Below are 23,121 nucleotides of genomic sequence, written 5' to 3'. Positions count from 1 at the left end.
ATTGCGATAGAGAACGCAGTGTACGATCTACTATACTACTTATTCTATTTAATTGTGGTACTATCGCCGCAATTTGACGACTCATGCTATAAACTGAATTATTATAGTTGATAGAGTTATGTACGCAAATAACCTATTTAATATAGCGATAAAAGTACCTACCCACATAGTGGAATGGCTAACTTTGTTATCTTTGTCTTTGTTTGTATATGATTTATAGATACTTGCGCCTCATTAATAGTTAATAAATAAAACTATTTATATTTATCTAATGTCTTGATACTTGTATTATAATTAGGTATGGGCATGAAGGCATTTAGGAGGACTTGCCTTTTACACAAGTTATTAAGTATAATTAATATGAACGGATGTATAGGGAGAGAGTGGTATAAAAACAATTGCTGAAGCTCAGACATGTCGGCCGATAGGGACTAGTAGAAGGAGATTATTTACTGCGCTGACCACAAATAATGGGATAAGACTTGGAAATAGGCTTTAGGCCCCAAGGCAATGATGGTTATACAGTACTTTTGGTTATTCAATAATAACTCAATACAAGTAGCATATTGTGTGTTAATAAAACAGGTAACTAAACAAAACTCAATCCTGGGTTACAGCCAATTCGGGTTATAGCCTATAACGATCACTACGAATGCGTAAATAGGATTGAGGGCCAAACAGAAGGCGGCGACATTGCCTTAAACGGTCGGTCCTTAAATAAATTAAGGTAAATTATGCATGGAAGTTTATTCATGTTTCAGGACCCTTGCTACTCGATCTACTGAGCTGTTTGCGAGGTGTCGTGACTACATTTCCCGGTTTACGAGGGTTTTTATTCAGAAATAAGGATAATATTTAAAAACCCTTTCCAAAAGACACTGATTCTGAAAAGGTACTCTTGTCTATAGACAACGGTTGCCACTTACCATCAGGTGAAACCAAATTTGTTTTCATATCCATTACATAAAAGAAAATCTATCTGATAAGGGTTCGTGGAAGAAGACAATGTTGCGGCTTCGCCGGTTCAAACTTTGAAACGCTATTTACCCCTTACACATATTTAAAGATTAAAGACCACATCCACCCTTATGATACATCATAATCTATCTATTAAACTTAATTAAGATCTGTTTAATCGTGAAAAGGTAACAAACGAACTGAAAAACCGAAAAGTAAAATGACAATCCCCATAGTAGACGTCAAAACATATATACCCGTAATCCAATTAGTAGTTGTGGATCAATGACGCTATTTATTAACACCAGAACGTGTTAGCTTATTATAATTAGATACAGAAAGTTAGATAAATTAATATAAAAAGATGGAGTAAGCTGTAATAAAGTTGAGGCGGCTGCTCATAGATAAAATTGCGGTTTTAATTCTTGCTTTATCGGCTCCATGGGCATTGCGGTCGTCGGTTGGGTGAAGGAGAAATCGCTTCTAGCTGTATCTATCAAGGAAACTTCGTCGCACGTACACGAATCGAAAACCAAGAGGGATGCGTAGTTTTATAATAGATGGGTTGAGTTTATATAGGAAATTTATTGTGTTTATTCGTAAAACCCATTTTCCTACCTAAAACTGCCAGGCATCTCGCTTAGCAAGTTGAGTTCTGGTTTAAAGGGTGAGATATATTTATAGCAGTGAAATTACAGTACGGGTATAAAATGAGGCACCAGTTACCACTGACGTAACAATGTATAATAAGTTAGTCCCAAGCTAAGTAGAGCTTGTGTTGTATAAATACTTTTTTTTGTAAATACATACATAATATATGTACATAAAAACACCCAGACCAATACAAACAATAATTTTCATGAATGCAAATTTTGTGCCGTGCGAGAAATCGAACCCTTCCGAAGTAAAGCGCTGTGCTAAACCGCTACACCACCGAGGTCGTCATATGTTCACCACCGAGGCAGTGTATATACAAATTTTGCAACGATTTGTGATACATACAACTTATGATTTGAAGGCTACATACATCGTATCAAAACTGGGTGTCCAAAACACGCGGCCTGTTCGGGAGTACGTAGAGGGGGCTGTAGAGGCGGCGGCGGCGGCGCGGCGCAGTGCGGCGCTATCGAGCGGGCGCCGGGCAGCTGGCGCGGGAGGGGGCGGGGCGAGGGGCGCGGGGGAGGCAGGGAGGCACGCGGCAGTGTGCTCGGAGCCCCCGGGAGCGCGGCATGGGTGGCGCGCTGCTGCTGGCGCTGCTGGCGGCGGCGCGGGCCGGCGAGCCCAACGCGACCGACTCGCTCAGCCCCTCGCCCTCCGGCACCGCCGAGCCCGAGGAGAAGCCCGCCCCGCTGTTCCCCGTCGACCTGTTCACGGAGGAGCAGCGGCGGTCGGGCGCGGTGCTGCTTCACGTGCTCGGCATGGGCTACATGTTCGTCGCGCTCGCGATCGTGTGCGACGAGTTCTTCGTGCCGTCGCTGGACGTGATCATAGAGCGGCTGGCCATCCGCGACGACGTGGCCGGCGCCACCTTCATGGCGGCGGGGGGCTCCGCGCCCGAGCTGTTCACCTCCGTCATCGGGGTGTTCGTGTCGTTCGACGACGTGGGCATAGGGACGATCGTTGGCTCCGCCGTGTTCAATATATTGTTCGTGATCGGTGCGTGTGCGCTGTTCTCCCGCACTACACTCACGCTGACGTGGTGGCCGCTGTTCCGAGACTGTACCTTTTACTCCATCAGCCTGTTGGTGCTGATATACTGTTTTCGCGACAGCGAGATCTACTGGCAGGAGGCGCTGGTGCTGTTCTCGTTGTACGGCGCGTACGTGTTGTTCATGAGGTGGAACCAGCCGGTGGAGCGGGCCCTCAAGAAGCTCATCTACAAGAACAAGGTGACCCGCGTCAGAAGTACAGATCAGCTGATGCCAACGGTGAGCTCGCCCGCACAAACTTGCATGCCATGTGTACCCACCTAATGTTTGACGCATATTTGTAACGCGTACTATGTCTTTACTACGCCCCATGTTTTCACTACTTCGCAATAAGAAATCACTGGCGGGAGTTTATTGAGCCGTTGAGTAAACATTAGTCAAAACATGATCAACTAATTTGACAAACGTTTACATAGATTGGTAAAACAAAATTTACTAATGTAGCTGAAGCAAGACAATAGCTATTCATTCTTTTTTAACTATACATATTGCATAAAGTTATAAATCGAGTATAAAATGTTATGGTAGTATTTAAACAAATTTAATAATACAACATAAAAATTTCTTCATCGATCTTTATTTAGGTAGGCTACTATGGCAGACCATTGATCCCTTGTAGTACCTACCAAATCACAGCGATGTAAACTGTAACATGTTTTTAAATATTAAATAAATATTTACATTTATTATGAATTTATTTTGTATTATAAAAGTAATTATACGAAACTTAAATATCGTAATGTATAAACATAATACTGCCCTATAAATGAGAGAATTTAAATAGTTTGGTAGCATTTTTTACTGTATATTTTTATTATATATGTATGCAAAGGTACAAAGATCAAACTGCCTACTCATGTGAAAAAAAATAAAACGGAAGGAAAATTCTTTATTGTTCTCCTTACAGCAAAACTAACGTTTACATGCACTATCATGTAATAAATATATAAACATGAATAAACATACAACAATGAGCAAGAGAAAGAGGCAACAATGGGCAGCCTTATCGCTGAAAAGCGATTCTCCTAATAATTTTATTAATATTAATAATTTTATTATTATTATAAAGCCATGTCTGACATATCATCGTGGGCGCGCTATATAGCAATGACAATCTGAACTTCGAGCTTACAATTGAATTGTCTTGTCAATGAATAGAAACACAATTTTCTATTATAGTAGGTAGCATATAAAATTGAAGTAAAAGAAGCTCTACCATTAACTTGAAAAAAGTAATCAATATTTGTAGATTTAGATTTATTATAGTTGTAATAATTTAGTCAATATACGTAATGAATAAATAATTAATAAAGGACATTTAGGTAATCAGCAAGAATTCAAAGTAATGTGATTATTTACCTATGAATAATAATATTACAACATTTTGGAGTAATTCTTAATTATTTTAACAATAATATAAATTAAATTTATCAATGTATTAATATCTGTTATTATTTACTTCGCTTTAGATCACGTGTTTTTACAAACTTATCAGTACAGGACAGAATACTTTTATAAAGTGAATCTGCAGGGAATAATAACAGATTTTTTTTAATGAGAAATGATTTATAATATGCTGCTTATTCGAAAAGTTATATACATATATACATATACATGAGATTAGGCTGTATGGACTTTGATTTCTTTTCCAATCCTTTACAAAAATATATGTAACAAAAAAAATCGAGTCTGGCTGTATCATGTTTTCCGACGGCTTCTCGCCAATGTTAAAAATGTTTTTAAAAAATCCTAATGTATGAGACTATTTATGTCTCAAACATACAGAACATAAAATATAAAGAATTACAATTAAATACAGTTATTGTTATCAACTCTCACATTCAAAACATTACGATTACAAAATACTGTTAATATATTACAATGATATTGGCATATCGCGTACGCGTACACAAATGTGCGTCAAACTGAAACGTATATCTTCAATTAGAATAATGTAAAGCTAATTAAATGTTAATATTTAGTTATCTATTGTCCCTGTTAGATATAGTGTAGTTGTGTAACTTGTAATAGTTCATTGAATATTTGTTTGAATTATTTGATATAGTTTTACATTCGATATTCAAAATTTTCCCGCCATTACATGCGTACCATAAGTATTAGAAGCATCCACAAACAGCTGAGGTTAACCTATATTTGCATAATGCATAACAAGACGTTCGAAATTTAAAATATCTGTATACCGAAATTAGTTGAAATTAAGTAATTCCTTTCAGAAAATTAATCCTAAAATGTAATGTTACGAGATATTTGAGGGTATATTTTCCTCTAAGAATAAATAAGACATATTTTATCGCACCCTATTTTGGAAGTAGGTATGCGCAACGCGCTTACTTCTTTCCACATAATGGGAAGGAGTGAGAGGTTACAATGCTATCTGGAGCCTATATTGGTCCAAATGTTTGGTATATATACAAATGTAGGCCATTACGTGGTGTAATGGCTTTGATGTCATCGCAGGTATTAAGAAATATACCTATATCTGATTTCATTTTGATAATGACATTTACGTATATAAAGGCTTGATGAATACTCACTGTTTAAATGTTTAGTGGTAATAATGATAGTATTAAATAGTAATAATGATTTTTCTCTCTCTTGCAATAGATTTATTTAAATGGAAATTAATGGAATGGTACACCCACTTGCGCTAACGGTTTACTCTGGCGGGGTAAGTACCAGTGTAGGATGATAAAATAAACATGAGGTCAGGTCAGTAAGCCCATCGTGACAAATTCAACAAGAACTTATCACGGAGGTCAACCTGATATGAGATAATAGCTGGTAATGAAGTCACACTACTAACAATTCCCTTTCCTCCTGCTGTTGGCAGGAGTAAGTCATTTTGTTATGTCATTATTGTAATAGCATATATAGTCTGTAATACACACGGTAGACATTGCATTGCGTATAAGACGCTTAGTCTACGCTAGACATTTTAAATTGAAAGAAAGAACGTTTAAATATATATAAAACGTGGTATAATACAAAATCGTCTCATTCGCTAATTTATTAAGTATCGAGTACAAAGTAGACTTTATATATCTCTGTCTCATCTATTTCTATCGTCAACAGCAGAGCTAGTCGATAGGGACAGAAATAGTTGTAATAGAAGTATCTATGGGACTTTGTATAAAGTATTCTAGTATTTGGGGCATAATGTCTTTTTTATTCCATTTAATATTCATTTAAACGATATACAACAAATATTTGTCATTTACTCATCATCAAAGATCCAATGAAGATATATAAGTTTCTAAAAAGTCGTTAACTCATCTGAAATACACCTGGGTTTGCGGGTATTTTTTTTATGAATGATAATGGAATGGTGCATCCACCTGCGCTAACGGTTTGCGCTGGCGGGGCACCAGTAGAGGATGATAACATGAGCATGAGGTCAGGTCAGTTAGCCCATCGAGATAATATATCACGATGGTTTCCAGAGGGAACCGCGTGGAGGTAAACCTGATATGGAACATTGCTGGTAATGGAGTCATGATTACACATTATTAACAATCCTCCTTACCGTCAGAGTTAACATACAAACAAAATATGGGATAGTGAAGGGAGATAGCGGCGTGGTGGGTCGGGTCATTGGGCTCCCTAAGATTTAGTCGATCGCAGGGAAGGCTGGCTCATCAGTCATACTCGTGAACGAATGCTGCTTGTAGAGACCGGTCTGCTCAAATTACTACGACTAATTTAATCTTATTCTGTATTTAATATTTTGACCCCGACTGGTAGTTTTGTATTCACATATTTCGACTGTAAATGTAAAGTTATAACGATTATTTAAAAGAGCAACACGTAAGTTACTTGCTCATTCTTCAAGTGATGAGACAGTTTTTCTTGATTAAAAGAAAATAACTATGACTATTCAAAATAGCTAAAATTAAGTTTATTTGAATAAAGTATTTTATGGTATACCTACATTTTTTTTATTTTTAAATGCACTGCCCACATAGATCTCTGTTTGCCCAATGGTTGACTGGGAGAAAATACTTCATGATAAGTCCGCCATATGCCGTAGATATTTGTGTATTTGTGCATAAAAGATTTAATAAATAAATAAATAAATTTTCTAACCTTAGTCTATTCTAGGTGGGATCACCATTTAGAATCGGCTAAGAATAGAATCTTGATTATAATAATTCAACACTACTTTATCTACTTTCAAAGTCATGGTAAATGAATATAAAATATCTATTCGATATCATTAATCTATTATCCGACCTTGGCCCGATGTAATTTCATAGTACAAAAGCCCTGAAACATTCCTGATAATTTCTTTGTAAGCTAATTTATTTTTTCTTTAAATAAGTTTATTTATTATTACTGTTGAGTAACGTACCACCCTTTTTTTACCACCTTCTCTCCATTTTTTTATGTGACTACCACACTCAAATATTATATAAACACATTCAATTAGTGCAACTGAAGTACCGCATAATATTATAATTTGTATGAATATTATTCGGAAAATAAAAATCTCTTAAAAATACATTATTATGTAATATTCTTTCGTAACAATGAAACAGCGCAGCGCTAAGTTCTTAGTGGTCGAATTGTTTACCATCTCAAGTTAAACTGATTCGTTAAGAGTTTAAATTTGGTCGACATAAAAAAATTGTGTAGGACGCGAATTGTGCAGGAATTAAACCCGCGACTATTGGGAGTAAAGCGGTGTGATAAACCGCTGGCTCAAGCAGTTGTTAAAATAAAAGAATTACAGTTCAGTATAGTTCAGTATAGAAAATATCTTTTATCAGACATTTGACGCATTTAATGCTCCACCGAACTTGCGAATTCAAGTTAAACAAATTTTGGCAATTGGGAAGTATCAATGTCGTTCGAAAATTAAGCGAAACAAATCGAAACTAATGAAATTATGTCTCTGTAAGTAGTATAAAATCTGTGATTTGATAAGTCAGTTTCTTGGATTATTTTTCCTTTTCCATTATATGATTCAGACAACCTACGGAAAGAGTAACTGAGAAACACACTTTCACATTTATAATCCCCCCTCCCTCTAATCGATCCCCCGTCCAATTCAAACGAGGATCGAAATTACGACGGTCTGAGCTGAGTTTCGAATCCCTAGCGGTGCCCTCAGACTAAAGTCATATCCGTCAGCTTTCAGCCGCTCCTTAAGTTCTTCCGCAAGTTTGGAGTGCCATCTGCACTCGCTCCTATCTTTGGTGAAGCTGTAAAGGCGAGCGGCCCATAACATTCGAATAATTTGAAAAAAAAATTAACTCACTTTAATTAAAGTATATTTTGTGAAATTATACCTATCTAAGTGATAGACATAAAGCACTATGTGACGTCACTATTATTGCTTAGGTACATTGTGCAAATGACAGGGTGTAATAATACACTCTTACACTTTGATTGACACGAAATGATAGAGGAAATGTAATACGTGTAATGTAGTAGGCGTTTCTTACAACAAGGGTAACTGTAATTTTCCGTTATTCTTGTAAAAATAATCAATATCTGTTAAGGTAAGTGTAAAAAATAGGGACATTTATTGAAATGTATACTACTATAATCAGTAGCAGTAGTAATAAGCGGAAGTGTTAAAGTAAGGCTAGTATTGAAAGCCGAAGAATAATCGTCTGTCTTCGTATGGGCGTATTCTTAGTTGGAATATAGAGGCAATTTAAAAGAAAACTGTTTTTTTTAAACGTTGAATGATAAGAGTAGAGAAGTGACCGAAAAAGAGATGGCTGGAAAGGATGTGTAAAAGATGGATGGAAAGGATGTATGTAAGATAATATGCCAGAAAAGGAATGGAGAACGAGCTGACTGATAAAAGAGATGAATTGAATGGAAAAACATTATGCTGACAAATGAAAACAAGGAAGAAGCAGATGACGATGAATGTTATTATAATGAGAACTACAGTATCGATGTCTCAAATTCTTGGGAGAGGCCTATGGACAAATGGCAGTAACCTGCAGTAGGCTGGTAATCCTTAATTATACATTAGGTAAATATTCATAAAGCCCCGCTGCACACTTATTTCGGGACCGATGGAAGCGGCCGAATTTTTACCAGCTAAGACCTGACAGCTATTCCTCTTCTAAAAGCTGATGATATGTAGCAAAATGAGGGCATCTGAAGTATTGCTTTCACCAGGATATCGACAGTTGGCAATCTCTGACTACTCAGTTCTGGATGACATTTTGTGTATCCTGATCAATGCCACAACTAGTATACTGTATATAAATGATTTCTGTGACCAAGGTACCCAATATCAGAATTACTGGGTTATGTAAGAATCGCGTGATCCGATCACGTGTGGAATTTAGTCTTGATGGTACTGATTACGCCCCCTAGCCAACCATTTCCCCACCATTTTTATTGGAACGATTAGCAACTTAGTATGAGGTTTGGGTTAGCTCTTGATTGCTGGAAATTGGGTTAAGTTTTATGGACGGTTTACGAAAAAGTTAACGACTTAATATAAAACATGAATAATAAGGGTCACTCGATATTTTTTGTAGGTATGTAACCTAATGTTATGAAGGAGGAACAGCTGCTGCCAGATTTGCATGACTGATTAATTCAAAAATAGAATAAGAATAATCTTTTTAAAACTTAACCTTATGCACTTTTGACCAGTATTTTTAATATACTGCTAAATTTGGAATGTAGTGTCAGCCAAGAAGTAATATAAAGAACTTGTTCGTAGGTCTTTTAAATAAATAATGTTCAACTTATTATTTTTAATTCATAAAAGTGAAAACATTAAACTTAGTAGTAGGAATAACAGAAGAACCCAGTTGTGGTAGTATCAGAGTAGACCGGTCCGGCTGTCCTTCAGGAGTATGATTAACGTTCTCTTGTTTGTTAAAATATTGAAATGGATGTTTTCAACAAAAAATTTTTATAAATTTATTCACAAATATTTTGAACAAAAATATTGTTATATGTAGAAAAGATAACGATGGCATTCATAGTCATCTTTTCCACATTCTTCTCCGAGAGAAGGCAGTAGGCCATCGTCGCCACGTTGGATGCGAATGTACTAAATAGAATATTTGTCTGTATTTGAATATAAACTATCAACAAATACAAATTCAAGCATAAACACCTAAATGAAGATATTAATAAATATAATATTAATCACTAATTTATATTACTTAAAAATTGCTAGCAAGATGCAAAAAATACCTTCAAGTTATATTAAGTTGTAGCGGATGTTCAGCAAAAAATAGCTTGATCCAGTAAAGTTGCGAAGTTGGCAACATTGACGAGAACTGCATGAAATTGTGAAATTTGTTAACTCTGGAACTTGTGCAGTTAACATGCTACGCTTAAACTTAGTCTTAACAAGCAAGTGTATTTTTATATCATAAAAGTAAACCAATCGTTATAAGTTTAGTATTTTTAATAATTAACTACAACTAGTTGTATTTCAATTTAGATTTTGTTTAACTTTATAAGTAAATTTTGCTCCTTCGTGACTGTATTCTCCTTGTATTAAGAACGTCTCAGTATATTTAGTAATTTAATAATATTTTGGTAATTGAAATAAACAAATATTTTCTTATATATATTAAAAAATGTATTACAATTAATATGCCATAAACATAATGACAATAACGTTTATAATATATCCTTACTTCCTTCCTAATATTATAAATGCGAAGGTAAGTTTGTTTCGCTTTCACGCTGAAACCACTGAACCGATTTAAATAAAATTACACAGATAGTCTAGACCCTGACAAAGGACATAGTCTACTTTTTAATGCGAAAAATGGGTTGTAAGTTGTTGAAGGGGACATGAAAGGTTATATGGAATTATTGTCATTTTACGCGGACAAAGTCGCGGGCGTAGCTAGCGGTCTATAAATACAATATAATAAAGAAATTCAGTGTTCAACAGTAGTTAAAATCATTTAAATTTACATCCGCTTCACCCAAGCACATTACAATATAGTCAGATTTTAAAATAATAATCAATATCTACGCTAGGACTATAAATGCTCGGTTTTAAAACAGGTATGTATTTACCTGAACAAAAGTAGCTCGCTCGCTCGCTGTCGACAACAAAGGTACGTATTATTGTTAAAAGCTCGTAGCTATCAGCGTAGGCTGTCTGCGCGTAGCGTGAGTGGCGTAGCAATAACGTAGCGCTACGCGAATCTGCTCGTACTCGATTACTCGATGTCGGTTACTCGATGGTCGAATTTTCGAAATTCGACCATAATTCATTTAAATTATAAGTATGAACATTATTAATATTCTATTATCAAAGACTATATTTCTATAATCACAGATTTCGCTTGTTAAATTGCCTATTTTTTCAAACAACGACTATGTGTCACAAATAATATTAATATATTCTTAACTTGACCATTGATATTACATTAAAAAAACAGCATACATATGTGTGAGGGTTAAATACATGGTTGTGTGTAATGCTTATTTTTTAATTATGCATAAAAATACATTCACCTCATGTATTTTTATGCACAGTAAAAAAAAACAGCATTCTACACTCCTTGCAACGAATGCGAAATAGAATTTATTTATTGTTTCTCTGATCATATACTATAATTTAGAAATTATTATCCAATTTATAACGGATATACTTTAAAAATATTTGCACATTTTTTCACACATTTTTTTTTAATATATATATGTATATAATTCATAACTTGTTGTAAATAAATTCCATAATAAGATCAGAATGGTGTAGGGAAATTAACGCGAGCGAAGCCATGGCCAAAAACTAGACATTAATAAAATTAAACCAAATATTACGCCGACCCCAAATAAATGGGATAAGGAAGAAGCAGATGATGATGAATAAAATTAAACCAAATACATTAACTACCAATCTATTAATATCATAATAAATTGTGAGTGTAGATGGATGGAATGCTGTATGGATTCTTGTTACTCTTTCACGCAAATATATCAATCAAATATAGCAAATCTATTCAATAAGAATACGTTGTAAACTTTACAATAATATAGCTTATATTTACATCAGAATAAGGTATAGGCTATAAAATTCCCGCGAGTGAAACCACAGGCACAGCGAGTTTTAAATACGTAATTACCTCCCTCGTAACAAGATTGTAGTTGCTGGTATAGCTTCAATAACTCGTAAGTACATAATACCAATAATTATAGTGTTAGTTTCCATGAAACTCACGTATCGCTGCCTACTTAGTTAACGAACAGGCTTCACTGTTGGACATTATTGAAAGGAACTGCTTGGCTTCTACCCAAGTACTTAACCGTGTTATAAAGTTTAACTGGTCTAAGTAACAAGATCACATTAACACCATTTCATCATTTCGCTGTAATATAGTAGTAGTAGTAGTAGTAGTAAGTTGTGTCGGTGAATATATGTGTGTACGCGGCCGTCCGCGTCTGATGGTATACATGATTTTTAGTTTTTATTTAATTTTGTTATTGTCGAATTTTATTAGTTAGTAATGTTAGGGTCTTTTTTATGTTACTTTGTTGGTAGAGGACGGTTTGGATCTTAAGTGTTACCGTTGTCGTCGATCTTTTATTGTATTAATTTACTAATAAAGGCTATAACAGAATAGTAGAGAGGGTGGACTCACTGCCCCCTCTGAGTTTAAGAACGTTTATTTCTTTTAAATTTTATTACAAGCAGCAATTGTATTAGTTTATTATTTGAGACAAATAAAGATGATTATAATAATCATTTATATAAAATCTTACAATAATCCGCTCCTTGGGGTTTGTAAGCAATGGCGTCGGTCGGCCTCGGTGGTCTGGCGGTCTAGCACACCGCTTTACGACCGATGGTCGCGGGTTCGATTCCTCGCACGGCACAAACATTTGTATTCATGAGTATGATTGTTTGTATCGGTCTGGTTGTTTTCTATGTATAATATGTATGTATGTACGGAAAAAAAAAATCTATGTATTTGTATCAGTTGTCTAGTACCCATAACACAAGCATAACATGTGTGAATTGTCCTGAGATTATATTAAATATTTAAAAAAATTAAATGAGGCATAATAACTCTACTACTAACAATCTATATGTCAGTTTGACTACCACGTGAAATTGGTTAATTACTATATTATATTATCTGTGATTACTATTGAATTTGTCACAATAGACTAACCGATTTAACCTCATGATCATTTTGTCATCGTCCTTTGGAGTTCTGCCAGTGAACACCGTTGGCGCAGCCGGGTGCACCATTCCATTATCATCAATTAAACCATTATATTGTAAGGTTTTATACGTAACAGCGACACGCCCCAGTTTCGCTTTGTGAATGTATAGTTAATGTTATACTGAAATAATGTACCTACCTTTTAAAAAGTGTTTTTTTTTTTATAATATATAAAATAGCCTTTTTAAGTTTTCTGCTAGCTAAATCCGCTCTCTTTCTCTTTATAATAGTATGCTACATAATAGTATTACTACTATTATGTAGCATACTGAATGGTTTTGTTTATATACATAAAAAAGTGTGGCATCTTTTATTATTAAGATTTGTCTTCATTAGATTGATACTTCAGTTATCAATCAAGAAGAAATGAAGACAAATCCTAATCATTTTTATTTAAAACTAATAAGATATTTAAGATTCCATTATTTTTTAAATATTCAGGGAATGGATTTTAAATTATTAATTTTGCGCTAGGATAGTTTTTTAACAAAATCAATACTTTGTGTTCTATATGTATCTGAACATATATAAAACAGACAAATCATTGTGTCGACGTCGTGTAATGCGACATCTGACCCAGGAAACGTCAGTAAAAGAGAGCCAGAGTTCCCCCTGTCATGGAAATGGATAGACGACATATCAATTGTCATATTTTTTTATGATTTCTACGTTTGAATTCGAAGCCTGATTCAATTTACTTTCATTGCATTTAGTAACACATTCGTGTTCTTGTACTATCAAAATATATTCTTCCCCTCATGTATTTATTTCGTGCTTATGCAATCTACTTTGTGTGAAATTTAACTTTCATTTTTATTAAAATATAATTTTTAAAATAAATGTAGCCTAAGTTACTCTCTACAACTTAATTCAAAATATATCTGCGAGTGAAAGTTTCGTCAAAATCGCAAACACTAGAGATTAGCAAAAACAATAAGACAAATAATTATGTTTTTAAATAATTTTTTGATATAAGTTAAACAGTATTATAAAAATTTATTATTATTAAAACCTGTTATTTTGAAATTACAGACACTTCAATTTTATTTACTTGTATGGATAATAACGCATGCTTAATATTAAATTGCTTGATTTAAAATGAAAATATTGGCAAAATCAACTAGAACTGAACTAAAATTAGAACTATTAAAGGTGGTTGTTGAATATTTTTGATTTTTTGAGTTCTTCATGGTAATAAAAAGAAAAACGTCACTGTTCTATAAGTATATGTAGTGATATGTATCTAATAGAAGATACAATATCACATAATATATGTTTTTACCCTATATTAGGAGATCTCAGTAACAAAACTAACAGTTTTGATACACAGAAATTCACAACATTCTAATTTATTGTAACTTAAACGTTGTTATAAAAACATTTTTTAAGGTTTATTATTCGGTTTAACAATAGTTTTTATTTGTCAATACTGCTGTCTGTACTGTCAGACTGTCCTGTATTTGAATATTGTTTAAGTTTGTGACTTATATAGTTCGTATTATCAAAGTGACAAAGTTATGATAGATTTCATTTGACCTTTCACGATAATGTCCCCATCCCGCCTCACTATTTAGAACTAAGTAAATGAGTTTAAGCCGATATCCAATCTCAGTAAGGGCTCACTTGAAGTACTGCCTTCAACCGCATATAAGCTCATAACTTTAAATTGCTTAAATTTCAAAATGAAACCGCGTTGAAATCGGCTACATAGATAGGTTCTATAAAAATTATCTAGATTTGGCGTGCTCGATGTTCTAGCGGTTTAGCGTACCGCCTAACTTTAGATGGTCGTGGGTTCATCGAGATTTAGATGGTGGGTGGGTCAATGGTCGGTGGGTCATTTGTATTGATTAGTTTAATTGTTTATAATGGTCTGGATGTTTTCTATATATTTATAAAAAAATGCGTTTAAGTATTTCTATCCGTTATCTAATCCAGTACACATAATACAACCTTTGGTGATGAGGTGAGTGAGTGGGACTAGATGTATGTATGTATGTATTTATTTAATAAAATGTATATCAATGTTTCTATATGTTGTTTAGTAGCTACAGAAGATCTGCTTTGTTTGGGACTTGATGGCACTGTATAATCTTTCTGGGTTATTATTTTTATTACTAAAAGATGATTGATCATGAGATTTGGAACAGTATTTGATATGAAGAAGTATATCGACTATTTTACTGGTAAAATATAATCGTTTAATAGTCAACTAGACGAATTATTATTTTTATATAACTAGAATCCAGATATTGCTATCTGGTAATATAAAAAGTAAATTTGTTTTGATAATTTCATTATAATCTTTAGTAGATAAATACATTTCATTTTCCAGTTCAAGCTTTAACGTATCCAGGTTGCGTTTCCGATATGAATAGTTTCGAAACAAAAATAGTAATATTGATGTTGTTTTTAAAGAGTTTGGTGAAATAAGGGGCTATGCTGACAATAAATAACTTTTGTAATAACATGGAAAATAGTTCAGTAGTGATACATATAGTTTTCGTATAAATCGAGACAGTTGCGTGTCATTTACCAATATCCTAAATATTCCTATGGTACCATCTATGAATGAATCTTTCTAGTAACAAATACACTTCGTTTAACATAAATCTACAAAAAATACGACCAATAGACAACGGTTACCAATTACGAACAACCAGCCGGGCCGTTAGCTTATGATAATTAAAAAAACAACTGAAAGGCAAGTAGGCACGAAAGAAAGTAAGAAAGAAAAATCTATACTAACATTATAAAGATTGAAAGCGAATTTTGTTCTGAGGAAAATAAACTCCTAAACCACTGCCACTGCTTTAAGAAATTCTTTCACTGTTCGAAATATATATTATTAAGAGTAAGTTATATATTATACATCTTATTTTAGAATAATATTATATTCCTGTAAAACTCATAATTTTATACGTACCCGAGCGAAACTGGGGCGAGCCGCTAGTGAACAATAATAATAGAGTTTATAGCACATAAAACTGTTAGAATAATGAACTTGACTATTTTTTATATGCAATAGATAGGTATACATATATAATGCAAATAGAATTCTTCAAAACTATTTAACAAAAATAATAAATACATTCCATTAGATCGAAAATATGTTTGAAATTTGTTGAACATGCTATTTTATTATTCACTACATATTTATGATACTTCGACAGCAATTGATTTACATTTAAAACAACTTCTTGCAATAACAGGTAGAAATGAATAAATATGAAATAACAAAAATAACGCGAGATAAAGATATAAAGGTTTCTATGACTTGACCTAAATATACAAAAAGATAGAATAGAATGAATAAACAAATAATACTTGTGCTTTATCCTTTTTATTTCTAGTATTAATATTTATTTCGTCAATGAAGTTTTTTGAATAAAAAAAACCACAGGTAGACTAAAAAAATTGGCTACCTGAGACTTACTTCTTTCAGCAGCCAACCAGCTTACTTTACAAGCTGTGTTTCTGTTCAGGCAGTGAAATTTTATCCTGTATAAAAGACATGATATCGTATTCCTCTGGAATTATAACGCATGAGTGTTATCACAGATATCACGTCGCCTATATACATATGTTATTTATGTATATAAGCGAAAGTTACCGCTTGTCATTAGATAAACCTTTAGCTTGTTTGGAATTTCAATTTCATAAAAAATAATTAAATTAAATACTATATGTGGGAGAAGAAACATTCGAAATAAAACTCTATGCCAAGCAACATAAAGACAAAGTTTCCATGTCTATAAGTACCCTTTAACAGTTTGCAGAGTATTTTCATATTTTGAATAATATATCTCTTTTATATTTTACTCTCTAAAAACGCATTTACTCGCGGGAAATGAAATCTCGTAAACGCTAAACGAAGTTAAGTCGCCCAGACAAAATATTACAAGTGTATCTATTACTATAAAGAGAAAGATTCAAGTTACAGTTTGCAGTGGATAAATTGAAAATATACTTTGAAAATAAATAGATTTTAATTATACTTTCACATTTAAGTAACTAATAAGTATCTGTTCATTTATTTATGTCAAGTTTACTATTCAGCAGTTTGGTTCATACAGAATTATTATTTATTCTGAGCAACATTTATTTAAAAAAGCAATGCGTAAGATAGTTCTTCTTGTGAGTGTCCGTATGAGTGGTCGAATAAAAAAAATATGACTATTCAAAAGTGCTTATATTAATATATATATATATGAATAAAGATTATTTCTATTTTGTATATGTTCCTAAAACACTCGAAAATACATTTTTATATAATTTGGAGAACGATAACACTTGCATAAACATGTTCATACAAATAACGTGTCCCTTATTTTTCAAAGATTAACATATTGTTTTTATGTTTAAAAAAATGGCAGTGGAATTAAGATCCAATAAAAAAAGTATTTTTTTAAACCATCAAATAACTGTAGCAAAGTTAAATCTACGTCAATAAAATAATTTAGATAATTTATTCGATATAGCGTGAGGTTAGCCGAGAAAGAAAAAAGAACAAGACAGAGAAAATTAAAAGTCGACTGTGTTATTTTATAAAATTATTATTATGATCTTTACAATCATCTATATATATATAACTCAATAGGTGACTGCCATAGTAGATTATAGATCTATCAACGCACAGTCCAAACCACTGGACGGATCGGGCTGAAATTTGGCATGCATGTAGATGTTATGGCGTAGGCATCCGCTAAGAAAGGATTTTGATTATTTCTATCCCCAATGGCATCAAATAGGGGTTGAAAGTTTGTATGAAACTTTGTCAATTTTAAACCGATCGGGCTGAGACTTTGCATGCATAAAGCTACTATGACGTAACCATAGTAGCTTTATGCAAGTATTTTGATAAATTCCACCCGTAAAGGGATAAATTACCGCGAGCGAAGCCGCGAACAAAAGCTAGTTATATACATGAATAAAACCAGGGTGCGTCGTTATTCTATTCTAATATCAAATGTTATAATCAGTCTGATGTACTGACCGGATTTCAAATAAAATTCGATGTAAAAATAGTTTGTATACTGGGGGCGTCGGAACGGATTTACCAGTCCCCGTGATACAGACTATTTACACGTCAAATTTCTATCTCTATTTTTATATCTTAAAAATTCTACTAGACTAGTATAGGGTTGCCAAACCCAAATTTAAAAAACCAGGATTGCAAGTTCAAAAAACCTGGACTATCCAGTTTAAAAACCGAACGCAGTAATAGTGTTGCAATAGTTGTAAAATTCAAGTAATTAATATAATCAGGTTTTTAATAAACGGTATTTGATAAAATTATACTGTTAAAAAGCAGTAATTTAGATGCGCGCATATTTTAAAAATCCAGGACAATGCAAAATAACTGTTCAGGACTTCCCAGGATACTTCAAAAACTAGGACATGTCCTGGGAAAAGAGGACAGTTGGCAACCCAAGACTAGTATGATATAAAAATTCGTTGATTAATTAATTAGACCTTGTTATTATGGACTTAAGATCCATTTGATAATACCAAACTGTAACTATGCCATGTTATTACAAAAAGTTTTTCGACGCTATTCGATTTATTTCGATTCTATATTTAACACAGCGCGGTACAACTAATCGACTGTTCTTTGTTTAGTCATTCCATTTACTCGACGTGGCTGACGTCTCTATAATTTCACCCCTAGCATTAGCGTAGTGAATTTACTAAATCACTAATTATATAAACATGTACACATCAAGTTTATTGTTCTGATTGTTATCTACATGAGCAACGTGTACGGACACCGCCACTTTACTTGAATATTTAATTTACGACTTAAAGCCTTTGACAATAGTGTTTCCATTCGTTAACTTACGCTTTACCTTGATTTTCACACTAAAAATACACGCTATACACGCAAGTGTTAGAACGTATTATTCTACTGTATTTCTGCAATGTTAGAGACTGTATTACAAATCAAAATTTTTAGAAAGGTATATTATGTATGTATTTATAAAAAAAAATCGAAGTAGTTATTATTTATCTAGTACCCACAATACAAGCTCTGCTTACCATATGACTACATGGCGCTATGTTAATTGTCCAAGGATATTTATATTTATTTACTAGCTGTTCCTACTGTTACTTAATTTTATTATATTATTGTTACTTCATTTTTTTTAAACCAAAATAATTTTTCTATAATAAACGTAGCCTGTTATACGGAGTGTATTACATCAAAAATCAATAAAAGTCGTATCAAAATCGGTCCAGCCGTTTCAGAGATTAGCCGGAACAGACAGACAGACAGACAAAAATTGTAAAAAATATTATTTTGGTGTATGTACCGTATTTATATTCATATGCATGTGGTAAAAAACGGTTATTTCAATATTACAAACAGACACTCCAATTTTATTTATATGTATAGATATATGTTATATATAAAAAAAATTAAACTGGTATTACAGCATTTGGGTGTTACGTAGAAAAATTATGATTTTACATAAACCACGACGCTATAAAGTTTGGTAATGTTTGACGTCGACCTCCATCACACGCATCTGTTTGAAAAGCAACCTTTCATTTAAGCATGTTTTTTGTAAACAAGTTTTAAGGAAAATCTATACATCTATTCATATAAATAAAATTGGAGTGTCTGTTTGTAATACTGAAATAACCGTTTTTTACCACATGCATATGAATATAAATACGGTACATGCACCAAAATAACATTTATTACAATTTTTGTCTGTCTGTCTGTTTGTTCCTGCTAATCTCTGAAATGGCTTAACCAATTTTGACGGGACTTTTTTTGGTATGTAGCTCATGTAATTAGGAGTAACTTAGGCTACTTTAATTTTAGAAAAATCCTTTTATTTAAGAAAAATAAAGTAATGTTGCAACATTTCACGCGGTCGCAGTCTCGGATACAGCTGCTTAACAATATTACTATATAATTACGTATAAATCTAATTTCGGGCGGAAAAAATAATTTAATTAATCATTTCACAATGTTTTAATTATGTTTCATTATCAGTATCAGTGACCTAGATTTGATTAAACTATTATAATGAATTAGTTTCGTTATTCCTTACGATAACAGTGTAGCGTATAACACATTACATTATTACATTATTATTATCACTTTAATAGATCTTTCTCTTTATGTATGTATGTGAAATTTCATATAAAACATATCTATGTATTGTTTAGTAACTTTAGAACAAGCTCTTCTTAGTTACTAGATTCAGGGTTCTTTATAGGTAGACTGTATAAAATCGACTTCTAGTCATACCTATTTCAGCCACCGAGCTTTGTAAGCTGATTTTCGGTGGTAGGGTGCGATTAGGTAGTAATATTACAGATACAATTTACAGATTACAGAAATTACAGATAAAGGGCAGACTAAGTCCGCTGTAATGGCAAGACATGAGTGTTATCACGGGTGTGATATGATAACGTGATGCACCTAGCTTACCATTCTTATTATACAAAAAATTGCCAAATATTTTACTTTAACATTATTTCGTTATTAATTAATGTCATATATTTAGTTCATGTCACTCTATAATGTGCACAGGGCAACATATTTAGTTCAATTATATTTCGTTATTACTAAGTGTTCTATACGTAACTTATAAAATCAGGCTGTCCTACTCTTGCTTAAGTGATTCTTCTAACTGGCTTATCTGACTTCGGCCTGTTTTTGCAGCACCAGACGGCAGCACAGAGTTTGGTGAGTGTCTGCATTATTTCAACACTTCTCACTTCTGATTTCCTGTTTGTTATTCCTTCGCTTGCATACAGCTTCACACAGAATCCGAGGTATAGTCACACTGAACCCATATCTATATATACCTACATGCTATAAATATGGATATAAAACTCTTTAGTTTTTGTTTTATAAATAATTCAAAATAAAGTCATAGAGCAAGTTGATAGACAAAAATGTAAACAGAGAGATTCGAGATTCAAAATAAAGAACTTTGATAATTAAATTTAAAAACTCTAGAAATATTTATTTGTGTATTTAAATTAATAAATAAGAATACAACAGTATTTTACAATGATATATAGATATGATAGAGTTACTGAATTTGTTTTTTCAATTTTGTTTCGATATCGATATTATAATTTCATATTATCTGGTGAATTTTGTTTTAAAATACGCTCTTTATATTTAAAATAAACTTTCTTAAATAACTATATCAAGGTATAACTCGGTATAGAAATAGTGTCTCTATTATTTTAAAATGAAATTGCTCAGCTTGAAATGCCCATTATTTTTGCATGAATCGAATAAACTTTTAACAATATTTTTAATTACCATATATTTATTATGTTTAAGTGATTTTGAGTGAGCATGCTATGCTTTATTTTACTATATTTAATAATTAAAATTTAACCTCGGCGTGTTCTTGGATATTTTTAATAATTTAATAAAATTTTGCTTGTTATACCTACTTGCATGGCATCGAGAAATACAAAAAAAGTATTTAATTAAAGTATGATTTTATATGTTTGACCGAGTCCAATTATTTTAACTTTATAATTAATTATTTATAAATAATATTAAATTCATATAACATATATTTTTCTTGAAATGAGGATTTTATGTCGATTTTTTTTTAAATATACACTTGTATTGGGAATTGAACCATTTGCAATAAACATAATAGTATAATAATCTCAGGACAATTCACACAGCGCCATTTAGACCCAAGTTAAGCTAGTTAAAGCTTGTGTTATGGGTACTAGATAACTGATACATATACATAGATATGTTTTTTTGTAAATACATATTATACATAGAAAACACCCAGACCGATACAAACAATCATACCCATGAATACAAATGTTTGTGCCGTGCGAGGAATCGAACCCACGACCATCGGTCGTAAAGCGGTGTGCTAGACCGCTAGACCACCAAGGTCGTCACATAAATAATGACATGTACATTTTTTCTTCTTCTTCTTCTATAAATATGAGAATTACAAGACTGATTATAAGAAGATATTGTATAGGTAATCCTCAACATTGTTAGTAAACCTTCTCGAATGTAAAACTAGACATTGCCCACGGTTTTGCATGGATATAAATAAGAAAACTATATAGACGGAGTGGAGGTATATGTGAGACGAACTTCTTAGCATTCCATGGATTCACCGTGCGGGTGCCGGATCAATCGTGTGGCAGAGAGGAAAACTCCGAGCAGTTCCCGGGACTTGTGACCCGGGTGTAGGTTTGAGAGCCTCTTTGCCGACGTACGTCATACATTCACCTTCACCGCTCATATTTATCTCCCTGCCCAGCTAATTTCGGTAGGATCCTGCTAGTGTTGCTTTAGATACCTAGTATTATTTTGTATGAATATTAATATGGGCTTCTAGGATGTTCCATACCATAATTTGATCTGGTCGAACGTACTCTGCTACATATAGCCTACGGCCCATGTGATTGTAAATGATAAGCGTCTCCTATTCCTATACATATGACCAGCAGGATATCACGTTATCATATTATTACATGTTATGTTATTACAAAGATATTTGCTTGTCAATTGAAATCGTAACTCATATAGGGGTACCCAGATAGAATTTATATAAGTAACAATAACGGTATATTACCAGTTGGAACTGTCAGGGGGCCAGCCTATAATCATCTTTTTAATATTTTTGGTGATCTGTTATTAGTGTTTTTATCATCGGGGTATCGTTGTAAAATATAAAATGACAATGTATTATCGCCAGATTTGAACTGCCGACCTTTTAGTCTAGGTCAGGACAGTAAACCACTAGGCCTCGATGCTCTCAATTGATAAATAAGTATATGGGTGTAAACAGTTTAAGTAGATTTGTACCTAAACTAGTAGAGTCACGCAACCTCGTCTGCTCTAAAAGAAATAAATTTTCCTGTTTTCGCATTATTTTTCCTTAATGCTCTGTTCCTGTTGGTTGTAGCGTGATGTTCGTATATTTAAAGCCTGACTAGGTAAATAGACTATCCAAAACTAATGGAATTTTTAAATTCGAACAAGTAGTTCCCGAGATCAGCTCGTGCAACTAAACAAACACTTCTTTAAAGTTTCATTATGTTAATATAGATTTAAACTACTTTAGTCAATGATAAGTCTGACAATTCATCCTGTGGTAAAGTATAAAGTACTACCTCGGACAAGTAGTTGCTGAGATTAATGCATTCAACCAAAGACACAAAATCTACAGCTTTATAATTTTAGTAAGCGTAAAGTAACGGAACGGTATAATCGCTTGCGCTAACAGTTTACG

General features: G+C 33.1%; 1 protein-coding gene across 2 annotated transcripts in view; it reads left to right on the top strand.

Moving 5' to 3' along the window:
* Positions 1-2,186: 2,186 nt before the first annotated feature.
* LOC131851429 (sodium/potassium/calcium exchanger Nckx30C) overlaps positions 2,187-23,121 on the top strand; it is an 81,086-nt gene continuing 60,151 nt past the window's right edge. For both annotated transcript variants that reach the window (XM_059201929.1, XM_059201928.1), the window contains exons 1-2: positions 2,187-2,885; positions 20,547-20,570. In XM_059201929.1, the coding sequence (XP_059057912.1) occupies positions 2,187-2,885; positions 20,547-20,570 (723 nt within the window). The remainder of the gene's footprint in view (positions 2,886-20,546; positions 20,571-23,121) is intronic.

The sequence above is a fragment of the Achroia grisella genome, unplaced genomic scaffold, assembly GCF_030625045.1.
Source record: "Achroia grisella isolate CSIRO2021 unplaced genomic scaffold, CSIRO_AGI_Agris_v1 utg783, whole genome shotgun sequence".
Lineage (NCBI taxonomy): Eukaryota > Metazoa > Arthropoda > Insecta > Lepidoptera > Pyralidae > Achroia > Achroia grisella.
The sequence above is the reverse complement of the archived record's forward strand: the minus strand, read 5'-3'. Positions and strand labels throughout refer to the sequence as shown.